The sequence below is a fragment of the Elephas maximus genome, chromosome 22, assembly GCF_024166365.1.
Source record: "Elephas maximus indicus isolate mEleMax1 chromosome 22, mEleMax1 primary haplotype, whole genome shotgun sequence".
NCBI classification, from domain to species: Eukaryota; Metazoa; Chordata; class Mammalia; order Proboscidea; family Elephantidae; genus Elephas; species Elephas maximus.
This window is the reverse complement of record NC_064840.1, coordinates 69702396-69726901: the sequence shown is the minus strand read 5'-3', so window position 1 is coordinate 69726901 and position 24506 is coordinate 69702396. Positions and strand designations below refer to the sequence as shown.

Here is a 24506-nt window from a genome sequence, read left to right as displayed (position 1 = left end):
CCAGCATTGCCTTGAATCAAGGAGCTCACTTCAGAGCAAATGAAGTTCGGCAGTGGGCCTATGCTCATGGAATTTATGGTCTTAACATGGTCACCATCATCCTGAGGCAGCTGGCTTGATAGAACGATGGAATGGCCTTCTAAAGACACAATTACTGTGCCAGCGAGGTGACAGTACCTTGCAGGGTTGGGGCATTGTTCTCCAGGAAGCTGTATATGCTTTAAATCAGCATCCAGTATATGGTGCTGTTTCTCCTATAGCCAGTGTTCATGGATCCAGGAATCAAGGGGTGGAAATGGGAGTGGCACCCCTCACTATTACCCCTAGTGACCCACTTGCAAGGCTTTTCCTTCTGGTCCCTGCGACCCTGTGCTCTGCAGGTTGAGAGGTATTAGTTCCAAAGGAAAGAATCCTCCCACTAGGAGACGCAACACTGATTCCATTGAACTGGAAGTTGAGAATGCCACCTGACCACTTTGGGCTGCTCATGCCTCTGGATCAAAAAAAAAGGAAGGGAGTTAGTGTATTGCTTGGTGTGACTGATCCTGATACCAAGGGGGAATCAGACTGACACTACATAATGGAGGTAAAGAAGAGTATTTCTGGAATACAGGCAGTTGTTTAGGCTGTCTCTTAGTACTACCATGCCCTGTGATTAAAGTCAGTGAAAAACTGAATGTTTTAGGCCATTTTGAGGAGATTGTTGGCTGTCAATGTAGCAGTCAGATGGAGTGCTTTGTAAGTAACTATTCTCAGATAATATCATAATAACATTAGAAACTGTCCTTTCTGGTCACCATATGGCAGGGCACCATTTACATTTGGAAGGGAAAAACTTTCTGTTCTTGATAAGAAAAGTTTTCGTGAATTATAAACAAGAGGGGAAAAAGTTGATTTGAAAAGGCACAGATTCCAATTCCTTTGACTTGGCAATTATCTTATCCTGACAGCAATTTATGTGAAGTCACTGTACCCAGAGAATAATCTGAGTAGGCTTTAATTAAAAGCACAAGGTTTTTTTTTTTTATAGGCCTTATCTTTCTCTCTCTTTTTTTTTCTGCTCTTCTTCATTTCCGAGTTCTCCCTTCTCCTATCCCTCTCAGCCTCCTCTTCACCATCCTTTAACATTTCAGATGTTTTTGGCTTGGCTAATCCCTCTGGATGGAAACTGAGCTGAGCAGGATATTGATTACCAAATATGGTATTGCTGCTAAACATGTTAGAGGAATGTGCCTTGTGTTCTAAGCCTCTGGCCTCTGAATAGGCTGCCAAACAAATTAGGTCATTTCAAGGATGCTGGAACTTTGATTTGGAACACTGTGGTGGTGTTATTTTAGCTCTTAGGGGGGTGGGGCATGAGAAGGGGGGCCAGGAGTGGGAGATCCAGCATGTTTTAGGATGTGAGCCACCAGCCCAGGTTGTGTAAGAAGCAGGCACTGTATGGGGAGCCTTGGTTGGCTCTGTAATATCACTGGGAGACCTGAGACAGAGAATTCCTTTACCAGAGGCCTGAGGCTCCAGAGAACTCCAGACATTTCCCAGCATGCTGTGCTCAAGAAGATAATGGCTTCGAGTGTAGGAGCTTCACGCAGGAAGGTTGGTCAAGTTGAATGCCAGGGAAGACAACCCGAAATTGATGGAGGCTGGGGGTTTAGTCTAACTACAGAAGCCCTTACACCATATACCTTGAATTGACAGCCAGGGACTGAGCTTGTCTCTCAGCAGTCCACAGTTTTTTGGGTCCAAATTTGGAAATATTTATTCTCTTGTGATACTAGTTTTGATAGGGTGACATGCTCTTAATGTGGAAGTAGATGGAAGCCAATGTTTAAAAAAAATGCAACTTTGTGCTTTTTCCGTATATACTTTTTTGGCAAGGTAATACTGAGCTTTCCTGAATTAACAATAAAAAACAGGCCAGGAAAAGAAAAGTTTTGTTTGTTTTTTAGGTTTTGCGAAACTGACACACCTCCTTCAGTGGATTCCTTTTTCTTCTTCTTTTGTTTTCCCCCATTTGTCACTTTCAGTTGGTTTCTTCCCCAAAGAATAAGAAAAATCAGGCTCATGAAATCATTCTGACCACTCTGGGGTGTCTTTGGGTCAGGCCTCTGTGGTTTTTGTTGTACCTCCCCTGGGACCTCTCTTTCCTTCCCCTCCCGTCCCTTCCCCTGCCCCCATTTCCGTTCATTGCCACTGCCTCCAGTCACAGGCTCTTCCTCACATCTTTGGAGCCCAGCCTGTGAGGTTTACAGTCCTTCATCCTGGTCTAGAGAGTCAGAAATTCTTACTCATTTTTTAGGAAAGTTGCTCTTATTCTCCTTCAAACGAATAAAGAAGAAGAAAAGGGGGCTCTGAGGCCCACAGGCTCAGATTTGTATACTCACAACGTTGAATGGAATACTCACGTTCTGAGCACGTCCCTTTCCAGAGCACACTATACAGACAAGTGCAGGACCTCAGCCTTATTTTGGATGCATGTCCCTGCACTATACTGGGATGAGTGATTTTGGCACTGTTGTTGGGATCCAGAATCCATGGCTTGAACGTAGATAGCTTAAGGTCCCTTGTTATGCTTAGTAATGAAGGCATTCTGTAGTGGCCCATTCCTAGGTAGGCCTGTCTTATCCAGAACCTTGTATCTTACAGTGTCTGTAAATTTTTAAAATATGTCTGTTTTAGGTAAACTGTGATAATAGGCACATGGGTGATTGAAATTATTGTTGTCTGCTGGCCAGTATAATCATTTGTCTCTCTTTCCTTGTAGCTAATAAGCCAACCATAATCAAAATCAGGGCTTTACCCACTCAGGACATTCAGATTTTATACGAATTTATAAGCCAGCTAGAATCAAATGATACTCATATTGAAATCCTAAAATGGTATAATTCCTGTCTTTTGATTAACAGGGAGTACTTGTATCACTGCTGTGGAAACTCACCAGGTAGAAAAGGATGGCAGTGTTTCCCTCCATTTATAAGGGATGAAACTAATGCATATAGAAGAATTACACTGTTTTGAACTTCAGTTGGAACATTGGTCAGAGCTGAGGTCTCTTAAGATGTTGGCTGTTAGACTTTCCACAATTGTCCAGGATTTTCCATTAATTCTTTCCTTCTTGGTACAGTAGCCATTAATTGAAGTTTTTAACTACAGTAGGAATTTGCAGGTCCAAATATTAAAACTTGAACTGGAAAGTTTTTGTCCGAAAAGACAAGGAAAAACCACATAAGTAAATTTTTTTTATGAAGTAAACGAAATCCCCTGACCCTATTGTCATGTTGTGTTAGGGGTTTCCGTGTGTTCTGTGTAAGTAGTGAGAGCTCTTGCTGACCTCTGTTTCATATAAGCCAGGGTTTGCTGGTGTGTTTATTTTGTCACCATTCTGGTTTGACTCTAAGGAAATGAAAACATCTTCCATTTGTTCTTTATTTCCAAAGGGCATCCGCTTCGATCCTGAAATTCCGCAAACACTACGACTAGAGTTTGCTAAGGCAAACACGAAGATGGCCAAGAACAAACTAGTAGGGACTCCAAACCCCAGTACTCCTCTGCCCAACACTGTACCTCAGTTCATTGCCAGAGAGCCATGTAAGTTGATCTGCTTTTCATTTTGGGGGGGGGGGTGGGAATAATTGTTCATATGCTGCATGTGAAATTACACCATGGGACACAGAGCTAGCTGAGCCTCACTTTCTGTTTCTGTGAAGAGCCTGCCTATTCTTGCTGATCGAACTCCAAGTACAGCAGTCTTGGTGGTTCTTGAGCAGAACTTCATATGAAGTGTTTTAGATTTCCCCAGTGGGATCTTGATCTTACTGTGAGTATGTCCTTGTTTACCCTGCGGTGTTAGCCCCTCTTCCCCGCTCCCCCATCCTTGAATGTGAGAGCTAGTTCCCAGCATTCAGTTAACTCCCTTTGTTCAAGGACAACAGTTCTGTGGCTGTGGAAAAATAAGATATTACAAGTGAAATCAGCAAATCTTAAGTTCTTTCTAATTTTGAGGACATTTTAGCAATAACTCTGAGGGGAAAAGTAAACACATGCAAAGAATTTATATATTAGAACAGTCAGTTCTAGAAAACTAATACCAGTAAAGCTTTAAGGAAATTTGGGACTTCCTGTTTTAAATTGATTGGGTGAAGACACTGGCTAATTGCTAAACAAGTCTTTTATCTCACCTTATGTGAGCTTATTCTCTTCAATGTCCAGACTACAATTTTTGCATTGATTGAATAGCTTGAAAAGGCTGTCTTAATTTCTTAAGCTCACTCAGTGGCAGAAGTGAGGCATGAGATAGGACTTAACTTCTCCTTTCATGGCAGAGTTTATGTGATTGAATATGGCGGAGTGTGCAAGGAGCCCAAGTGACCTGCTGTTATTTGGAATATTTCTGTCCTGTCCTTCTTGATCTTCTTTCCAAACCACATGATCTTCTTCCTGCCTTCCCTGACAATGTGTTTGAAGTCTTCTTATTAGAATTGAAGGGCACATTGGTTCCTTTCTTTCCCAGTGTCGTGCGCATGTCAGATTTAATCAGGTTATTGTGAAACAGTCGTTCTGTAGCTTAGTCACTCTTGAGAAAGCAGCTGCTGGTCAGTGGAAACTAATAGATAAAAGAATAGTTTCTTCCCCTGGGTGTTCTAAACTAAATTTTTCTATGAGGCCAAAAAGCCAAAATATAGAAAAAATAAATTTATTTCCTTCTTTTTTTTTTTGTTCGTCTACGTTTTAGGAATCTTGAAAATTTATTTATTTGGGAAGGAAATCTAAACAAAAGTTTCATCTTATGGCATAGTCACAGCGTGTAATTCTGTGTCCTTGCAGTATCTGGCTCAGCCCTTCGTACGTTGTATATGTTTAATAAATATTTATTACAGAGAGTGGATGGGTGGATAAATTAAGAGTTGAGTTTGGCTATTTACAGGATTATTCTATTTGTGTGCGTTTTCATTTCTCCCCTGAAATTTCTTCTCTCTTGATCAAAGTCTCAGAAAAAAGTGTTTCCACTTTTTAGAAAAGATTACCTGGAGTAACTTTTGGCTTTTCTAGCAAATTTGCCTTCCTCAGATCTCAGAGGACTTGGAAAAGATTAATTCAGACAGGAAGTGTAATACTACCAGTACTTAATCCTTGCAGTTCTCTGGTGGATTTTTTCTTTCAGGGAACTCAGAAACTCTTCCTGCATCTGTTAAAACAGCCCTGTGAAATAGGTAGCCTGGGAAGTGATAGCCAGCTCACAACGAGGTATACCAAAGTGGGAGAAATGTCCCAAGTGGCCATCCACAAGCCTCTAACTCTGGCCCACTCTGCCCGCCTCCCTTCCCTGTGTACAGAACTGCTCAGAAATGGTCAGATCGTTTCCATGGCAGGCTCAGAACTTGCTAGGCTGCTCATAGCAAAACAAACTTGAAGTTTAAAAAAAAATTTTTTTTTCAGACATCCAGCAGTGTATTCTTAAGATAATAAAAGTTAGCATGATTTGTCTTAACATAGCTCCTTTGTACAACACAGGGGCCTTGGTGAGCAGCAACTCCACTATGACTCAGTCGCCCTTGTCATCTACTGCCATTCCCTCTGGGCATGACCTTCATGTGCAGAACCATTGCCTTCCTGGATGCACACTGCAGGCTAAGAACACTGCTGGCCTGTACTGGCAAACCTAGTAACACTGTGCCCATCATTGATTTTCAAGGTGGTCAGTTTAACCGTCCATCAGGTGTGGACTAGGATGGAGTCATAAAACTTCAGGTTTGGAAAACCCTGAAGGCTCCTCTGTTCTTCCCTCCCTCCAGTGGAATTGTCCTCCAGTGGAATTGGTGGCCATGAGAGAGTTGGTACTTGTAATAAGTGGCTTTTTTTTTTTTTTTTTTAATGTTTTTAGATGGTAGTAGCTGAAAAGAACCTGTTGTCATCATTAAAGGAACTATGTTCTATGATTCATTCTTGTAACAGGCATTTATTTCACTTCTCAATAAATACCTGTTGAACTTAAATGAGCACCTAGTGTGCTAGACACTGGGGCCAGAGAACATGGCTCCACTAAAAGAGGTGTCTTGCAGCTTAGTCTGGATTGGCCCGGAATCTACTCTGGCCGAAGACTCACGAGTGAAAAAACAAGGTATCCAAACTTTCCACGGTATGAAACATTTTATAACCTGGAGGAATCTGGAAGGCATTATACTGAGTGAAATTAGTCAGTTGCAAAAGGACAAATATTATATATGACCATTTTTATAGGAACTCGAGAAATAGTTTAAACAGATTAGAGAATATTCTTTGATGGTTACGAGAGGCGGAAGGGAGGGAGGGAGTTTTCACTAATTAGTAGATAGGAACTATTTTAGGTGAAGGGAAAGACAACACACAATACATGAGAGGTCAACACAAAACTTTTTGGACTAAACCAAAAGCAAAGAAGTTTCCTGAATAAACGAAACATTTCGGAGGCCAGTGTAGCAGGGGCAGGGGCTTGGGGACCATAGTTTCAGGGGACATCTAGGTCCATTGGTGTAATAAAATCTATTAAGAGAGCATTCCGCATCCTGCTATGGAGAGTGGCATCTGGGGTCTTAAACACTAGCAAGCAGCCATCTAAGATGCGTCAATTGGTCTCAGCCCACCTGGAGCAAAGGAGAATGAAAAATGCCAAAGACACAGGGTAATTGTGAGCCCAGGAGACAGAAAGGGCCACATTAATTGGAGACTACATTAGCCTGAGACTAGAGGAACTGGATGGTGCCTGGCCACAACCGATGACTGCCCTGACGGGGAACACAACAGAGAACTCCTGAGGGAGCAGGAGAGCAGTGGGATGCAAACCCCAAATTCTCATAAAAGGACCAGACTTAATGGTCTGACTGAGACTAGAAGGACCCTGGAGGTCATGGTCCCCAGACCTTCTGTTAGCCCAAGACAGGAACCATTCCCAAAGCGAACAGGGATTAGACTGGACTATGGAATAAAAAATGATACTGGGGAAGAATGATCTTCTTGGATCAAGTAGACACATGAGACTATGTTGGCATCTCCTGTCTGAAGGGGAGATGAAAGGGGAGAGGGAGTCAGAAGCTGGTGGAATGGACACAAAAGTAGAGAGTGGAGGGACGGAGTGTACTGTCTTACTAGGGGGAGAGCAATTAGGAGTATATAGCAGGGTGTTTATAAATTTTTGTATAAGAATCCGACTTGATTTGTAAACTTTCACTTAAAGTACAATAAAAATTAAAAGAAAAAAAAGAAGCTTTCCACGCTAGATGGCGGCTTGCAGCAGAGGGCTTTGAAGGTGTCGGTGAGCGTTCCAGGTCTGCCAATTATTTCCAATCTTTGTGGCCTTAAATACATTTAACCTTGTTGTGCTTTTTTTCTTCCAACAGTAAAAAGGGAATAATACCTTCTTCACGTGATTGTTGTGAAAGTTAAATAAGATCACAAGGTCATATTGAGAATTAAATGGGTGTAATAATGCAGGAAAACCAAACCAAATCAAACCCGTTGCCATCGAGTCAATTCCATCTCATAGCAACCCTATAGGACAGAGTAGAACTGCCCGTAGGGTTTCCAAGGAGCAGTTGGTAGATTCAAACTGTTGACGTTTTGGTTAGCAACCAGATGCTTAACCGGTGCACCACCAGGGCCCCAAATAGATGCAGATTACTAGGTAAATGTAACATGTGGTCCTAATTTTTAAAAAGCACTGGGTTGCTTTTCATAATAGTTGAAAATAAGCGTTGATCACCTGAGATGTTATCACTGTGTGACTATAGCCAATTTTCTTTGCCAGTTAGGAGAAAGGATGAATGAAATTCATAATCCCAAGAAAGTAGCATACTTTGCTGATCAAATTTTTATTAATAGGGTAATTAATTTGAGCTTCTCTTTCCTTTACCTAAAGACCTTGTTAAACATGAAGTAGCAAAATTGCATGTAATAAAGATGGAAAAAAAAAAAACTCAGAAAAAGCAGGAAGTAACAGTGTGGAAAATTTATAAAGTATGTAAAAATCGTCTATTATGCATTTGGTTGTACAGGAAGATAGTATTCTGTATCTGTAGCGTAAGAATTCCACCTTAGAGATGAAAACAGACTAGGTTTGAAGCCAGGACAAGTCTCTTTCTCTCAGAGTTTTGTTTTCCTCATTTGTAAGATGATTCTTTGTGCCAGACACTCGGCCAAGCATTTTATGTGAATTGTCTCAATGGATTTTCAAAATCCATGATGTACAGGGAAACCCTGGTGGCATAGTGGTTAAGTGCTATGGCTGCTAACCAAGAGGTCAGCAGTTCGAATCCGCCAGGTGCTCCTTGGAAACTCTATGGTGCGGTTCTACTCTGTCCTATAGGGTCGCTATGAGTCAGAATCGACTTGACAGCAGCAGGTTTGTTTTTTTTGGCAGATTATGACGTACAGTTGAAGAAACTGAGGTCCAGGAAGGTCTAGTGACTCTCTTCAGGTTGCACAGTCATCAAGGGACAGAGCCTGGATTTAAATTCTGGCCCCTTAGTAGTTTTGTGACCTTGGTCTAGTTACTTAACATGTCTCTCTCAGCTCTCTCATCTAGAAAATGGTGCCCTCCCATTGTGAGGATTCCATCAGTAGAAACATGTGAGCATCTAGAAGAGTGCCACATAGTGACTGTTGATAGGCATGTGACACTGTGTATGTTCCTGTGCCGCCTTCGCAGTTGTGAGACCTGTAGTTTTCCTGCTGTTGTATACTCAGTCATGACTCTAGGCGACTCCATTGTGCAGAGTAGAACTGCTCCCTAGGGTTTTCAGGTCTGTGACCTTTATGAAGCAGATACCCAGGTCTGTCTCCCAAGGCGGCTCTGGGTGGGTTCGAACTGACAACCTTTCGGCTAGTAGTAGAGCGTTTTACTATTTGTGCCACCTGGGGAGTCCTTAGCATCTAAACCCACTGCCGGCAAGTCAATTCTGACTCTTAGTGACCCTGTAGAACAGCGTAGGCCTGCCCCATAGGGTTTCCAAGGAGTGGCTGGTGGATTCGAACTGCCAGCCTTTTGGTTAGCAGCCAAGTGCTTAACTGCTGTGCCACCAGGGCTCCACTATGCATCCAGCACCTAGAAATACATTTGGATTTTTTTCTTAAGGATACTGTAGAATTATTCTTAATGCTTTTCTATTTGTTCATAATTGCCTGTTCCTAGGAAGTGTGGAGAGAGGTGCCCTTCTGGTGATTTTTTCAATTTAGAATGTTATTCAGGTATGATTGGCATACAATAAAATGTACATATTTAAAGTGTCCCAGTTGATCAGTTTTGCTATTATATGTAAGAATTTAGATGAATAAATGCTATAGAGTTGTTGGCAACATATCTTGTTCTAATAGTGCCCTTAAAGGTGGAGGCAGACAAAGCTTAGTAGAGCTTTTACTCTGATTAGACAGATTGTCCCCTTTCAGTTCTGTTTTTAATGGAGCAAATGTCAAAAGTCTCCTGAACCTTGCATCGATGCAGATTCCTCTAATCCAACCCCAGGAACCCTGATCTGTGGATCTGGGCTAGGACTTAGGCACTGTAATTTCAGAAGCCCGTCAGGTGCGTCTAATGCCCAGTCAGGGTTGAGAATCACTAATTCTCTAGAGCAAGGAATTTGAAAGTTAAATTCTCCTTCCCAGTCACACACTATTCTTCCTGTCCACCCCGCCCCATCCCCCCAGGAACAAAAGCTTGCTTTATTAAATCGATACTCTCAAACACCTGTTGAGCACATAACCTTTTGGTGAATAAGCAAACCACTTCCTTGTTTGCCTGCCACGCCACTGGAATTTCCCATTTATCCAATGCTGACCAGCACCATCTGGAAGCGAATTCCCTGTCTCATGTATAAAGAGAGCCTGTGAAGGAAAAGTTCAAGAATGCTTGCAAAGCACCTAACAAGTACCCACCCAGGGACAACACTCAGCAAATACTAAATTTCTTAGTCTTCACCTGTGTGGGATGAGGGTGATGCGGGGCCTTGTCTGAAGCTCCCTTTGCCCACACGACAGAGTCCCAGTGCTCACGTCATCCAGGGCAGCAGGGTGCAACATGTCGCACTGGAAAGACGGTGGGCATCTGTCCAGCTCCCATCCCTGCTCTGAAAATAGGCAGGAGTGCCACCAGTATGAGGTGGCTGTACATCCCCCCTGCCCTTTTCTAGTAGGATCAGTCGGAAAGACAGCGACTGGGCCTGAGGAAGACCTGCTCAGGCTGGGCTCACCTCTAGTGGAAGGGGAGGGGAGGCAAGGAAAACACAGGAAGTACAGGTGACCTGTAGAGGTGACGGCAAGGCTTTTGTACCCTGAAAATTCTCATCCTTGGATTTTTGTGTTTTAGTTCTCATATAAATAACTTTTTTTTTTTTTTTGATGATTCTTGCTTCTTAACCCACCTAACCCACTGTCGTCGAGTTGATTCTGACTCATAGCGACCCTATAGAACAGAGTAGAACTTCCCCATAGGGTTTCCAAGGAGCGGCTGGTGGATTCCAACTGCCGGCTTTTTTGGTTAGCAGCCAAACACTTAACCACTGCACCACCAGGGCTCCATGCTCCTTAGAGGATAGAAAATTTTCAGACAGTCCAGGGCAGTATAAAGAAGAAAATAAGTCATCAAGTTCTACTATCTAAAGATAGCCACCATTAATGTTTTGCTGTATAGCCTTCTGTGCTTTTTTAATACGCATGTAATAAAAATGTACCTCTGCTTTTTGAATTTTGAAATCATTTGACTTACCCCATTTTGTTTGGGACAAAGTTCTGATTAAATGGCCTGGTAGGGCAAAAAATAATAGCTGGGCTCTCATAACCTGTCACCTGAGTCTCTGCGCTGCCTATACTGCAGGGCACAGTATTCATGTGGCACAGAAACCTTCCTAGAATTAGAGCAAGAAGAGCTGTGGTAGACGTGCCTGTTGGGTCGTCTCCCTTACGTGTCTGATGTCTCCAGTGAGCCTAGCCAGTGCCTGGGCTGCTTGTATCTTGGTGGTTGATTGGAGAATCCGTGGGCTTTACCGAATGGATGGGAAGACAGGAAACAAACGTTTTTTCAGCAACTACTCTATCTATAACCTAAGAACTGTATGTAAAATACCCATCTTGCAGCTAAGGTACTGAAACACAGAGAGTTTGAGTAACTTGCCCAAGGTCACATAGCCCATTTTAGACCTAATTAGTTCTAAAATTCATTGCTGTTCTCTCTGCCCCACCGTGCCTGCTTTCTGCCCCACTATAAGGCTGCTAACCAAAACGTCGGCAGTTCTAACCCACTGGGCACTCCTTGGAAACCCTGTGGGGCAATTCAGGGTCACTATGAGTTGTAATGGGCTCAGTGGCAACAGGTTTGCTTTTTTTGGTTTTATAGGGTTGCTATGAGTTGGAATCGGCTCGACGGCAACAGCTTGGCTTGGGCTTGTGTGGGGCTATTGCTCTTTTTAAGGCATTCCATAGAAGGTGCTTCCAGTCCACTCAAGCCTTTGAGGGTGCACTGATTAAAGCTACTGGAGGCCGGCATCATAAGGACACGCTTTCAGGACGAGGCAGCCACTTAATGAAAACCCAGTTTCAGTATAACTCTGTCTAACGCATCAGATCTTAGCGGCCAGGATGCATTAACTGTAGAATGTATCTTTAAATAGTTGACGAAGTTCAACTTCAGGATGGTTTTTATTTACTTTTTTGGTGTACTCCATTCTCTGAATTGTTATTTCTGAAATTAAGATGAGCACTTTCAATGGTTTTAAGTATTTTATTTTGATAAATCAAGGCACCAGCAACAGATTTTGTGTCCCTCAAAAAAATATATTAAAGTCATAATTTATTATCACTGATGTTAACATGAGGTCAGACTGGAGTAGGTTAGGTCCCAGGCTAATCTGAATGATGTTTTTGTAAAATAAAAGAGAAGAGACGCAAAGAGACAGGCAAAGGAAAGACGGCCTTGTGCAGCTGTATCTACACTCCAAGAAACGCCTGAGGCTGCCAGAAGCTGGGAGATACAGCAGAAATTAGGATGTGTGACTTTGCTTTATATTTGGAGGACATGCACACAGTTCACATAGGAGGTGTTTGAAATCATAAAATGAAAATGAGCACCGGTGGGAAGGTGAAGTAGTAATACAGCTCTGTTTTACACAGTTTGGGATGGGAACTTACCGTATGCCAAGATCTCACCTGCACCTTCACTGAGATAGTTATATTATGAAACCAGCATCAATAGTCATGGGCTTATGGCTGTGTACACAGTATGCGCTATAGTGGTTCCTCTTTGTGGAGTCCCAAAAGGCTGATAAGAAATCTGCAGGGACGTTTTCAATTTTAATTTTCAAAGAAATTGAACAGATGAGTAAAAAAAACCTTGCCTGATCCTTATAATGAAGGATGGGATTGAGAATCTCCTTGTCCTGCAAGTTTTTGAAAAAAAAATAGTGAACCTAGATACATGAGGGATTCTCAAACAGGATATTGGGTCCGTTATTGGGGAAAAGGAGCCCTGGTGGCACAGTGGTTAAGAGCTTGGCTGCTAACTGAAAGGTTGGCGGTTCAAACCCACCAGCCGCGTCTTGGAAACCCTATGGGGCTAAGTACAATGATCATATGATCACACTCTGGGCCCACTTCCGCTTGAGAAATAGGCCCAGTCTCCTTTTTTGAAGGTCTGTCTCCTTAGACTTAAACTTGTAAAATTGTGTTTTCGTTTCATTTTGTAAACTGACCTTACCTGATCCACTTTCATTGTTAGTTGTAAAAGGACATCATGAATTAAATTTAAATGGGTAAAATTACCGATTTTCCTACTATCCAGAAAGCACCACTGTTAGCATTCTGTTATATAGCCTTCTGTGTACACTTCTGTACATTTATACATATGTGTGTGAAATAAAGAACCCTGGTGGCACAGTGGTTAAGAGCTTGGCTGCCAACCAAAAGATGGGCAGTTCAAATCCACCAGCCACTCCTTGGAAACCCTGTGGGTAGTTGTACTCTGTCCTGTTGGGTCGCTGTGAGTCGGAATCAACTCAGTGGCAATGGAGTTGTATAAATAATTCATACTTTGGCAGGTTGTTTTGTTTGGGTTTGGTTTGTTTGTAACACAGGATCATACTGTACTTATAATTCCCCACTTGGTGAACTTTCCATCCAGGACCATACACTCAAAGCTTTATTTTTACAGGCTCTTTCTGTGAGAGTGTGGGGCGATGAGGACCTTAGATGCCAGGTTGGAAGTTTTTCTGAATTCAGTGGTGGGAAGAGAATGGAGATTTGTGGGCATGCCAGGATCATGGTTTAATAGACTCTCTCCTTCCTTTAGTCTTAGGAAGCTGTGCTGGGCGACAGGAAAGGGAGCAGAACACCATAAAAGTCTGTTTTCTGTAGTGGAAGAAACTGACTAGTGGTGTTTAAGGAGGGCCCTGTCCTGGGGTTGTTTTCTGTTTGTTATGACTTGAAATGCCACAGATTGGGAAGTGCTTTTGCAAGGTGCATTTAGGAAGACAGTTCCTCCATGTGACATTACCTCCCAATTTTGGGAAGAAGACTCAGTGACGGTGAGGACACAAGTCTTTCACCTGCTTTTCCTGTCCCTGGTCCCTGTTGGATAGCATTTTGATTCAAGGGGATCATAAGTGAGAAGCGGAGGTTCTGAAGAGAGAATGGAAAGGGGTGTCTTTAGGAAGTGGGAAGGTAGGGGAGGTAAGAGGCCAGGAGGGGAAGGAGCCCAGCGACTGCTGAGAGGAAGCGAGATGAGGACATAAAAGCATGGAAGCCAGGCTTGCAAAATGGGGCTCGTTTGACTTTCCTGCCCGTTTCCCCTCAGGCACCTCCGCAATGGGACTCTGATCCTGGCTTTTTGAGGGTCAGTTTGAAATGACTGTAAGCAGTGTCACAGGAAAATGCCACTAATTTCCATCCTGTGTATTTCCTAATCATTGACCAATCACCTGAACCCACCAGCTGTTTGCTGGCCAGATTGTCACATCACAGGGAAAGTTCCATTCTCATGAGTGAGGACACATATTTGGCACCCCGGATATGTATTAGGGCACCAAGTGCCAGCACCCCTGGACATTCTGAGAAAAGGAACAAAACTACTGTAAATACAGTAAAATATCCTAAGAAACCAGAGACTGTTCTACACATGTCCCACCCACACTTGCAGATACATGAGTCCCCTCCACATTGCCGTCAAGTCGATTCCAACTCATAGCGACCCTATAGGTCAGAGTAGAACTGCCCTATAGGGTTCCCAAGGAGCAGCTGGTGGATTCAAACCGCCGACGACCTTTTTGAGTCACCAGGCCCCAACAGGTACAAGAGAAAAGCAAAGTACTGTTTTTCTTTTAAAAACGACCAAGAATTCACTGTCCACCTCTGCCTCTCTCTCTTCAAACCTACAACATCCCTAGTTTTTGCTCAGATGCATAATTTTAATTTTTTTTAATAATTAAATTTAACAATATTACTAAAATATGATTAGGCAGTGGGTTTGGTGAGAATAGTTTCTAAATATAGATGCATCTTGTTTTATGTGGGAGGTAAATTATTATAGCACTGTCTATATAAGCTGATCTGATCCGATTTATTTCTATTATTATTTGGTGGCTAGCCTATCACTGAAACAAAAGGAGGGGAGGGGCATCATGTTTGGCAAAGTAGAGGGCCAAAAAAGCTGGGGGGAAACCTCAGTGAGATGGATCGACACAAATAGCCAAAACAACGGACTCAAGCATACCAACGATCATGAGGATGGCGCAGGACAGGGCAACACTTAGTTGTGTTATGCATAAGGTCACCATGAGTCCCCAGGCCAACTAACAACAAAACAAACATTTTACTTGGAATTTCTGTTTCTTCTTTATCAAATCATTTATCAACTGTAAAACAAATACGTCAAGAACTGAGGAGCTCCAATGAATCTCTTTATAAATAACAGAATTCTTTTGTAATGCAATTAACTGCCCCAACTTCAGTGTTTTATAAACTCAAACTATTTATTAACCTCTGTGGAGAATAAAAAGAATTAATGAGTCAATTCCAGAAGAAACAGGTAGAATAAATCTAATTCTTTTAAGGCCAGATGCTGTCGTTACCTCATAAAGGAAGGCATTCTTACCTTTTTGTTAAAGTTTAATGCAGACTCCCTATTTCTTCTCTTCTGCCTTTCCATCCATACATGTAATCCTCAAGTGAAGAGATGTCCTTTCTTCTACAGCAGTTCTCAAAGAAGGGTCCACAGACCCTGGTTTGTCCCTGAGGCCCTTGCAGGCAGGCTGTGGGATCTAAACTATTTCTATGAGAGTCGTTGGCCTTTTCACTGTGGGTAAGCAGCATCAGGATAAATGGAGAAAATATTGAAGTTGTCAAGAATTTCAATTTACTTGGATCCACAATCAACACCCATGGAAGCAGCGATCAAGAAATCAAACGAAGTATTGCACTAGGCAAATCTACTGCAAAAGATGTCTTTAAAGCGTTAAAAATAAATAAATAAGATGTCACTTTGAGACTAAGGTACACCTGACCCGAACCATGGTATTTTCACTTGCCTCATACGCATGTGAAAGTTGGATGATGAAGAAGGAAGATCAGAGAATTGATGCATTTGAATTATGGTGTTGGCAAAGAATATGGACTATACCATGGACTACCAGAAAAAGAACAAATCTGTCTTGGAAGAATTACAGTCAGAATGTTTCTTGGAAGCGAGGGTAGGGAGACTTCGTCTCACATACTTAGGACATATTCTCAGGAGGGATCGGTCCCTGGAGAAGGACAACACGCTTGGTAAAGTAAGATGTCAGCAAAGAAGAGGAAGACCCTTAATGAGATGGATTGACACAGTGGCTGCAATAATGTGGTCAAACATAGCAATGATTGTGAGAATGGCGCAGGACTAGGAAGTTTTTTGTTATGTTGTTCATAGGGTCGCTATGAGTTGGAACTGACTTGAAGGCACCTAACAACAACAACATGCAAATGTGGGGGTGGGGGGAGTAAAACCACTGGCACCTTAGCACAGATCGAGACAGTGGCACCGAACTGTACGTGCAGTCATCATATTCTTCACTGCTTCACACCGTGTTTTAAAAAAGGGGGTGGGGGGAGCTAGGCTAGTTTTACCTAAGAATGTCCTTGATGAGATAAAAAAGTATAAATCTTATTCAGTCTCATCTCTTGAGGAAGAGTCATTTTAAGATTCCAAGCCTCAAACATGGATGAATCTGGAGGGCATCATGCTGAATGAGATAAGTCAATCACAAAAGGACAAATACTGTATGAGACCGCTGCTATAAAAATTCATGAAAAGGTTTACACACAAAAAGAAACAACATTTGATGGTTATGGTGGAGGGGAGAGGTGGGGATGGAAAAACACTGAATAGACAGTAGATAAGTGGTAACTTTGAAGGGGAAGACAGTACACAATACTGGGGAAATCCAGCACAACTTGTACAAGGCAAGGTCATGGAAGCGCCATAGACACATCCAAACTCCCTGATGGATTGAATTGCTGGGCGGAGCATGGTCTCAGGGAACATCTAGCTCGTTGGCATACCATAGTTTATAAAGGAAATGTTCTACATTCTACTTTGGTGAGTAGCATCTGGGGTCTTAAAAGCCTGTGAGCGGCCATCTAAGATACTCTACTGGTCTCATCTCTTCAAGAGCAAGGGAGAATGAAGAAAACTAAAGATATAAGGTAAAGATTAGTCCAAAGGACTAATGGACCACAACTGCCATGGCCTCCACCAGACTGAGCCCAGTACAATTATATGGTGCCTGGCTACCCCCACTGACTGCTCTGACAGGGATTACAGAAGACGGTCCCTGGACAGAGTCGGAGAAAAATGTAAAACAAAATTGTGACTCACAAAAGAAGACCAGACTTACGGCCTGACAGAGACTGGAGAAACCCCGAGAGTATGGCCTGCAAACACCCTTTTAGCTCAGTAATAAAATCACTCCTGAAGTTCACCATTCAGCCAAAGATTAGACAGACCCGTAAAACAAAACGAGTCTAAAGGGGCACACCAGCCCAGGGGCAAGGACTACAAGGCAGGAGAGGACGGTAATAGGGAACTGCAGGTCGAGAAGGGAGAGTGTTGACATGCCATGGGGTTGTTAACCAATGTGATAAAACAATATGTGTATTGTTTAATAAGAAGCTGGTTTGTTCTATAAACCTTCAATTAAAGTTCAATAAAAATTAAAAAAACTTATATGTTAATGCTGAAAAAAAGACTATACAAAATCTTGATACAATAAAAGTATAACTATTAAAAAATGTTTATATGTGTTTGAAAATGTGGTCATAGTTCCTCCAACTCCTAAGAAGATTCTCAAATGGTATTGTTAATTTCTAGCCACCTTGGGCATGGGAGAGGTTTTAAAAAAAAAAAAAAGATTCTGTGCCTCAAAATGGGGAGTAGATAGAAAGCATTCCCAAGCTGAGACGGTTTTCTCCAGGAAACACTTTTCTGCAGTTGTTTGAGATGCGAGCTGAAGTAGCTGCTTTCTTCACGAAATACCGTTTTTTACTTGGAAGAGTGACTGGTAGACAAACTATGGTTATTCTGACTTGGATATTTGTTAGGCATTTTCTCGAAAATTAAAGCGAGCCTGTCACTTCCAGAAAAATGACTGACGGTATTTTTTTTACCAATAATAAAATTCAAGTTTTAAAGCAAAAAATTGGCGGTTTTCAGAGCTTATATCCACTACTATGAGTTCTACAGCCTTCCAGCACTGGAACTTTTTGCACGGGATTGGGGGCGATGTTAATAAATGTGATTTTACATAATGAAATGAATCTACGTTTGAAGCATCAGCTCGACTCTGTGGACCAGTATTTCCCAAATGACCACTGTATCACGTTACAAAATCGTGCATGGGTAAAAGATCCATCTAAGAACGAGATGGACCAATGGATGTTAATGTAACAGAATACAAAAAGTTTATTGATAAAGTTTCAGATTCCGCTTTGCAACTAATCAGTCTTTAAGAAACGACCCCATGTCAAATTTGAGTGTCGTGTTGAAGAGGAATATCTTCAATTACCTGTAAAAGCTATGAAAATACTTCTCACTTGACCAACTTATCTTTGTGAGGCCAGATTTTTTTCTTACACTACAACCAAAACAAATTTCAATAGATTGAATGTAGAAGCAAATATGAGAATCTAGTTGTGTTTTCTTAAATCTGAAATTAAAGGAAATTGCAAAAAATGTAGCAGTAAAGTTTTTTCTTGCTAGTTTTGGAATATGTAGCTTTTTTTCATAAAAACAGACCATATTAATATGTAATCCCTTATTATTTTTAAACAAATTCATAAAAAATTAATACGATAAATATCGATTGACATAACTCACATAAACAAAAGTTTTTAGCATCCTCGGTAGCGTAACCAGCAACCAGTGGCCATGAAGTCAACTCAGCTCCATCTCATGGCAACCCCGTGTGTGTTAAGAGTAGAATTGTGCTCCATAGGATTTTCTGTGGCTGATTTTTCTGAGGTAGATTGCCAGGTGTCCTTGCAAGGTGCCTCTTTGTGTACTTTAATCTCCTCCCTTTTGGTTAGCAGCTGAGCATTTGCACCACCCAGGGACTCCCAGTAGTTTTATAAAGAGATCCTTTAACCCAAAGATTAAAAGCAGCTGGACCTGAACTTTTAAAGTTACCTTTGTGTTCCTTGTTGATTAAGAGCGTGCATGGAAATTTGCAGTTGCCAGGTACCTGAATGGCTCCTATCCATTTGGGGCAGGTGATTCAGTTTGGCAAAAGCAGCTAAAGCCTGGCAGAGTTAGATGGAGGAAACCGTGGTGCCCTTCTGTACATGGGACCCTTGCAAACTCGCGTGCCAGCCTCTGCTTTGATGAGGGGCTTTGCTCCTTATTCTCCAGAGTCCAGCCCAAGGAGAACTGGGGTGTGGCTGGTTGAGGAGCTAGAATAAACCACCCATTCGTTTTCAGTAACTTTCAAAAATGCTTAACCCTCCTCCACCCTACCAGCCATCTCCATTACCAAATGTGATGGAAGCTTGTTTCAGTCAACTTGGAAAAGACAGAAAAGGGGAGGAAAAAATGTTAATGGTTTTCCATTCTCTAACCTAAAGGCGCACGCTACCAAATTCTGTTCAAGGAATTTTAACATTGTTTTAAAAACAGACAAGTATAGTTTCCCCCATGTTCATTGATTTTTGTCCCCCATAATGTAACTTTAACATAATATCTGCATACTTTTAAAATCTGAATGCAGAAAATTACATCTGAGAAAAGTAAAATAGCACACCCAGAGGTAGATATTTTGGGTGAACAGCTGTACAAAAATATAGACATCTCTGTGAATGGGATCAGATGTGACATTCTGCACCGATACTTGCTTTCAATCTCAGCTCTAGGCTTTACATATTTTTACATACGAATAAATGTATACCTGATCCTTAGCAGGAAACCCTGGTGACGTTACGGCTGCTAACCAAAAGGTGGGCAGTTCAAATCCACCAGGCGCTTCTTGGAAACTCTATGGGTCGGTTCTACTCTGTCTTATAGGGTCGCTATAAGTCAGAATCAACCTGACAGTGGGTTTGGATTTTGATTTGGATCTGCAGCAATGAAAAACCACATAATCGAGGCTCTTTTCCTTGGGGAAAAGATTGGCAGAAGTGGTGCTTGCTTGGAAAGTAAAGCCAAACCAAACCTGTTATTGTCCAGACGATGCTGACTCACAGCGACCCTATAGGACAGAATAGTACTGCCCCATAGGGTTTCCAAAGAGCGGCTGGTGGATTCAAACTGCCAACCTTTTGGTTAGCAGCCAAGCTCTTAACTACTGCGCCACCAGAGCTCCTGAAAAGTAAAACGTGAAAAATCTCAGGGTTAAGGTGAAACGTAGCCTGTGCAAACAGTCTCTTCATCATTTTACAGTGTGTGTGGCCACTATGGTGTTAGCTATGTCAAGAAATGATGTAACTGGAGCCATGAAGAAGCAACACTACTTGAGCAAAACAGCCTAATCAGCAGCTGAGGGTGGACGAATGTCTTCTTGTCTTTTAATTAAATATCTCTCACAAGGTCAAGGAGATCAAGCTAGTCAAACATTAACAGCTCCGTACAGGAAACGGTAGTGAGTTCCACTTCTAATATTCTCACTTGAGTTTAGCAAACATTTGAAGGCAGGTGAGATTAAAGTTGAGTAAGGTACAGTCTTGCTCTCAAGGTGTTTACACAACAGTCCTGGGATCATAGGAGCTCTGATGGCACCCTTGGCTGCAAACTGAAAGGTAGGCTGCTGGAACTCACCAGTGACACCTCGGGAGAAAAGACCTGGTCATCCGCTCCCATAGAGATTACAGCCTGGGAATCCCTATGGGACAGTTCTACTGTGTCTTGTAGGGTCGCTATGAGTCACAACTCAAGGGCACACAACAACATGGGGAAACAGACACCTGTCAAAAGTCTACTCTGTAAGGAGAGCAAATGCTAACTGGGGTATAGGTAATACTGTTGTGCAGATGGTTAAGGTGATAATTATGAAAGGTACGGGGAAACGCCTTCTCAGCAGCTTTTGACCTAGTGGCTGAAGGTAAGAAAGGTTTCAGTAAGACAGAACGTGCAGAAGGATCTCTGGTCTGAAGGAGAGCAAGAGTCAAAATTGTAAAGGTGTAGGAAGGAAGTGATCACAGAAGGAAATAGAGGGCGACAATGCTGGACAGAGAGATTGGGCTGAAATCTAGGAAATCCTTAGCTTCCAGTTGAAGCCTTTTGTGAACAAGGGAACCACTTCATGTCGTTTACATCATGACAGTATACATCTCACGAGCACACTGCCTTAGTCACCTCAGAGAAGCATTTATGGAATAAACAATTCTGATAACAGAGTGTGATCCCCCCCCCACAGTCGTTTAATTGAGCTACTACTGTATGCCACTTATGGGCACATACACACATTATTGGTAATTCTTCATAGCAACACTACAGCACCGTTTGACAGATGGAGAAAAGGAAGCAGAGCACAGATGGAATGCTGATCTCTTTTTTTTTTTTCTCCTTTCCTCCTCATGAGCAGATGAAGACTCTCCAGTGATACAGCTTACCTACTTATCCCTCACCCAGAGGCCTGAATTTAGCTCTAAAGGAAAACATTAACTAAAAGTCTTGTTAACCATGTGGCTTTTGAGGAAGGGGGAGATGTTGGCGTAACACGACTCCATTGCTGTATAACTTAAATCACCTACATCATGGGACCCCTGTCTCATGTAGTTGGTGTTTCCTTGGTGACATTACACAACAACACCTGTTTCTAAGCCTCACCACAGAAGAGATTGGTGTCTGGGTGATTTGTGTTTCATTTCTGGTTAGGGTGTCTCTCCCCTTTCTTCCCCTCTCCCCATATACAGAGAAGAGTATAATCAATCCCAGAAACCCATCATTCATATTTAAAAATTAACAAGTTTTCAACATATTTACTTGTTCACAAAACAAAACAAAAGCCTTCAACTGGTAGCTAAGGATTTCTCAGATTCAGCCCAGTCTCTGCCCAGCCAGCCTTCCTGTGAAAAGATCCTTCTGGTTTTGTCTGTTGGCTTCCCTTAAGTGTCCTGTTATTTGTTCCTGAATCTCCTCTGTTCATATCAGAAGGCTTGATTAGATTCAAAAGGTTTGGTAAATGGATGTCCAACTTTTTTAGAAAGAACATTTCATAGGTGGTGCTGTGTACTTCATATAGCATCACACCATGAAGTGACTAACGTTTGGGTTGTTCCACATTTGGTGATGCTAAGACAGACTTGTGGATTTAGGCAGCAATATCCTGATGATTCCCTTGTAGAGGTCCCATTGACTTTTGATTTTAGTTGTTTCATCCATTCATGATCTTCACCTCATTATTTCGTTAGCAGTTGAAAAATGGTGATTTTTTTTTTCCTCTAATTCAGTTTACTCTGAAATATAGTTCACAAGATAAGGCAGGATAAATTCTTGATTCTTTGTCTTTCATTGCCAGTGTTCAACATAAGGAATTGGTGCCCGGTGACCTCCACTAATAATCAGTGTTGTGTGTGTGTGTACTATGTTTCTTTTGCTTCTATTTTTTGAGTATCATAATGAACTCATGTGTATTCATATTTTCAAGGTGTTTTACTGTATTGCAGTCCTTACTCTTGCTTATGCCCAGGGGCCATCCTTTTGATAGAAGGAACCACCAGGACTGCCTCGGTGGCAGACTTTTGGAACGTCCATCATTCATGGGAATGCAGCAGTACCTGGGGACCTTGATGCCTGTGTCTGGGGCTGGTGTGCTTTTGTCAGTGTGTTTCCCCACATGCCCAATGTGATCTGTTATTGTTGGCATAAAATCTGTTTCTTCAGCTATTTATCTGGATAAAAATGTTGCTTCAACATTTTTATCTAGAAAAGGCCACTTCTACAACTTTGCTAAGGATATTTAGAAAGGATATAGTTTTTTTTTTTCAAGTTATTAAGATTTCTTAGGAGCTACAATAGAGCACTGGGATTACTAGTGGTTATAGAAAATTTGTTATTTTAAGAATTATGGTGTTGATGAAGAATATTGAATATACCATGGACTGCCAGAAGAATGAACAAGTCTGTCTTGGAAGAAGTACAGCCAGAATGTTCCTTGGAAGTGAGGTTGGTGAGACTTCATCTCACATACTTAGGACATATTATCAGGAGGGACCAGTCCCTGGCAAAGACATCATTCTTGGTAAAGTAGAGGGTCAGTAAAACAGAGAAAGACCCTTAACGAGATGGACTGACACAGTGGCTGCAACAGTGGACTCAAACATAGCAACAATTGTTAGGATGGTGTAGGACCAGGTAGTGTTTTGTTCTTTTGTGCATAGGGTAACTGTGAGTCAGAGCCAGCTCAACAGCACGTAACAACACAGCAAGAATATGTCAGCAGAAGAGTAATGAAAAATATTTCTACATGTCCAGGAATTTCCCCTAATGAAATTAAACTGGAAATGGAAAGGTGGGACATGTGATAGCCAGACTGTTAATCCAAAAGAAATGAAATTTGTCTCTTATAAAAAGAGGTTCTTTGAATTGTGTGTGTAAAATAACATAAAACAGACTAAGCAGTGATATTGACTAGATGCTTTAAAATACATTCATGGGGCAGAAACTTAAATATTTAGGTTAGTGTGAAATGTTAGCTTTGTGGAAGTATACCACTGATGGAGTATTCTTGGAACATGTCTTCTCTGCTTGTTTTAACACCTGACCTTGGACCCTGCAATGGAATGTATAGACAGGAAGATACTAAGTGATATTGTTAAGTTTGTTTGACATTTTCTCCTTGTTTTTACAAACTCCTTAGTTATTTCTTTGTACTTTCTTTCATACTGTTGAATATTTGCTGGCTTTACAGAACCAAGACAGTATGGATCTGTCATTCTGTCATGATCTGTTTGGGTTCACTGATGGTTTCTCCAAAAATAGTAGATACTTGAGCCTGGGATTGTACTTACTTGACTTTTTTATCTTGTGTTAATGAGAAATAGATTGATCCATCACCAAGTACACTGCCTGGTACACAGTAAATACTTGTTGAATGAATTCTGTGATGGACTGAAGGTGACCTTGGAACGTTCCTGTGAGAGCAGTGCAACTTTGGAGTCTCCTCATTTAAAGTACAGAAGGATTAGCATAATAATAATAATAAAAGTACAGAAGGAGGAAAGAGAAAAAAACATGGCAGGGCCCAGGACAGCAGTCATCTGCACAGTGCTGAGAAAGCTCCACCCAGCATTATTGTTTCTTTAAGACAAGTACTTAACCTTCTAGTTGAACATTCTATTCATTGTCGAAAATTTAGAAAAAACAGATACACGCCAAAAAAAGTAAGTCACTGGAATCCAACCATACCAGAGCTAATCACTGTCATCGCTTTGGTGTATAGTCTCAGTCTTCTTTTGTATGTCTGTGACTTGTTTTTTAATGGAATGCTTTTGAGAAATATTACCTGCTGTTTTCACATAACATATTATGAGTATTCTAGTGTTTTTTGTTTTTGTTTTTTACCAAATGTCATTTTTAATGGCTAGGTCTTATTGTATTGTGTTACATCAGATCAAGAGTTATCAATCCACATTTTCCTGGGCATTTTGAATGTTTTCAAGTTTGTCTTATAAAGAACACCCACCTGCTGCCGTTGTATCTATCCCGACTCATAGCGACCCCATAGGGTTTCCAATGCTGTAAATCTCTACAGAACCAGACTGCCACATCTTTCTCTGGAGGAGCCACTGGTGGTTTCGAACCACCAACCTTTCAGTTAGCAGTCAATCGCTTTAACCACTGTGCCACCAGAGCTCATTTATGAAGAGCACAGTGGATGTTTTTCTGATATGTCTTTAGGTTATGTCCACGATTGCTATTGTAGGATAGATTTGGAGAAAAGAAACCACTAGAAAGATCAGAGTCTTTTGATACATCCAACATGGTATGAGAATGCTTGTTGTCCTGCCTCTCGCTCTCATCTACAAAATTA

The 24506-nt window shown here is 41.7% G+C and overlaps 1 protein-coding gene across 8 annotated transcripts in view; it reads left to right on the top strand.

Annotated features, from left to right (window-relative positions):
* The window catches only part of RBPMS (RNA binding protein, mRNA processing factor), a 203792-nt gene that overhangs the window by 119566 nt on the left and 59720 nt on the right, over positions 1-24506 (top strand). For all 8 annotated transcript variants that reach the window (XR_007514979.1, XR_007514978.1, XR_007514977.1 and 5 more), the window contains exon 5: positions 3438-3588. Coding sequence is in view for 5 of the 8 variants with exons in the window: in XM_049866748.1 (XP_049722705.1) it covers positions 3438-3588 (151 nt within the window). In the remaining 3 variants the exon portion in view is untranslated. The remainder of the gene's footprint in view (positions 1-3437; positions 3589-24506) is intronic.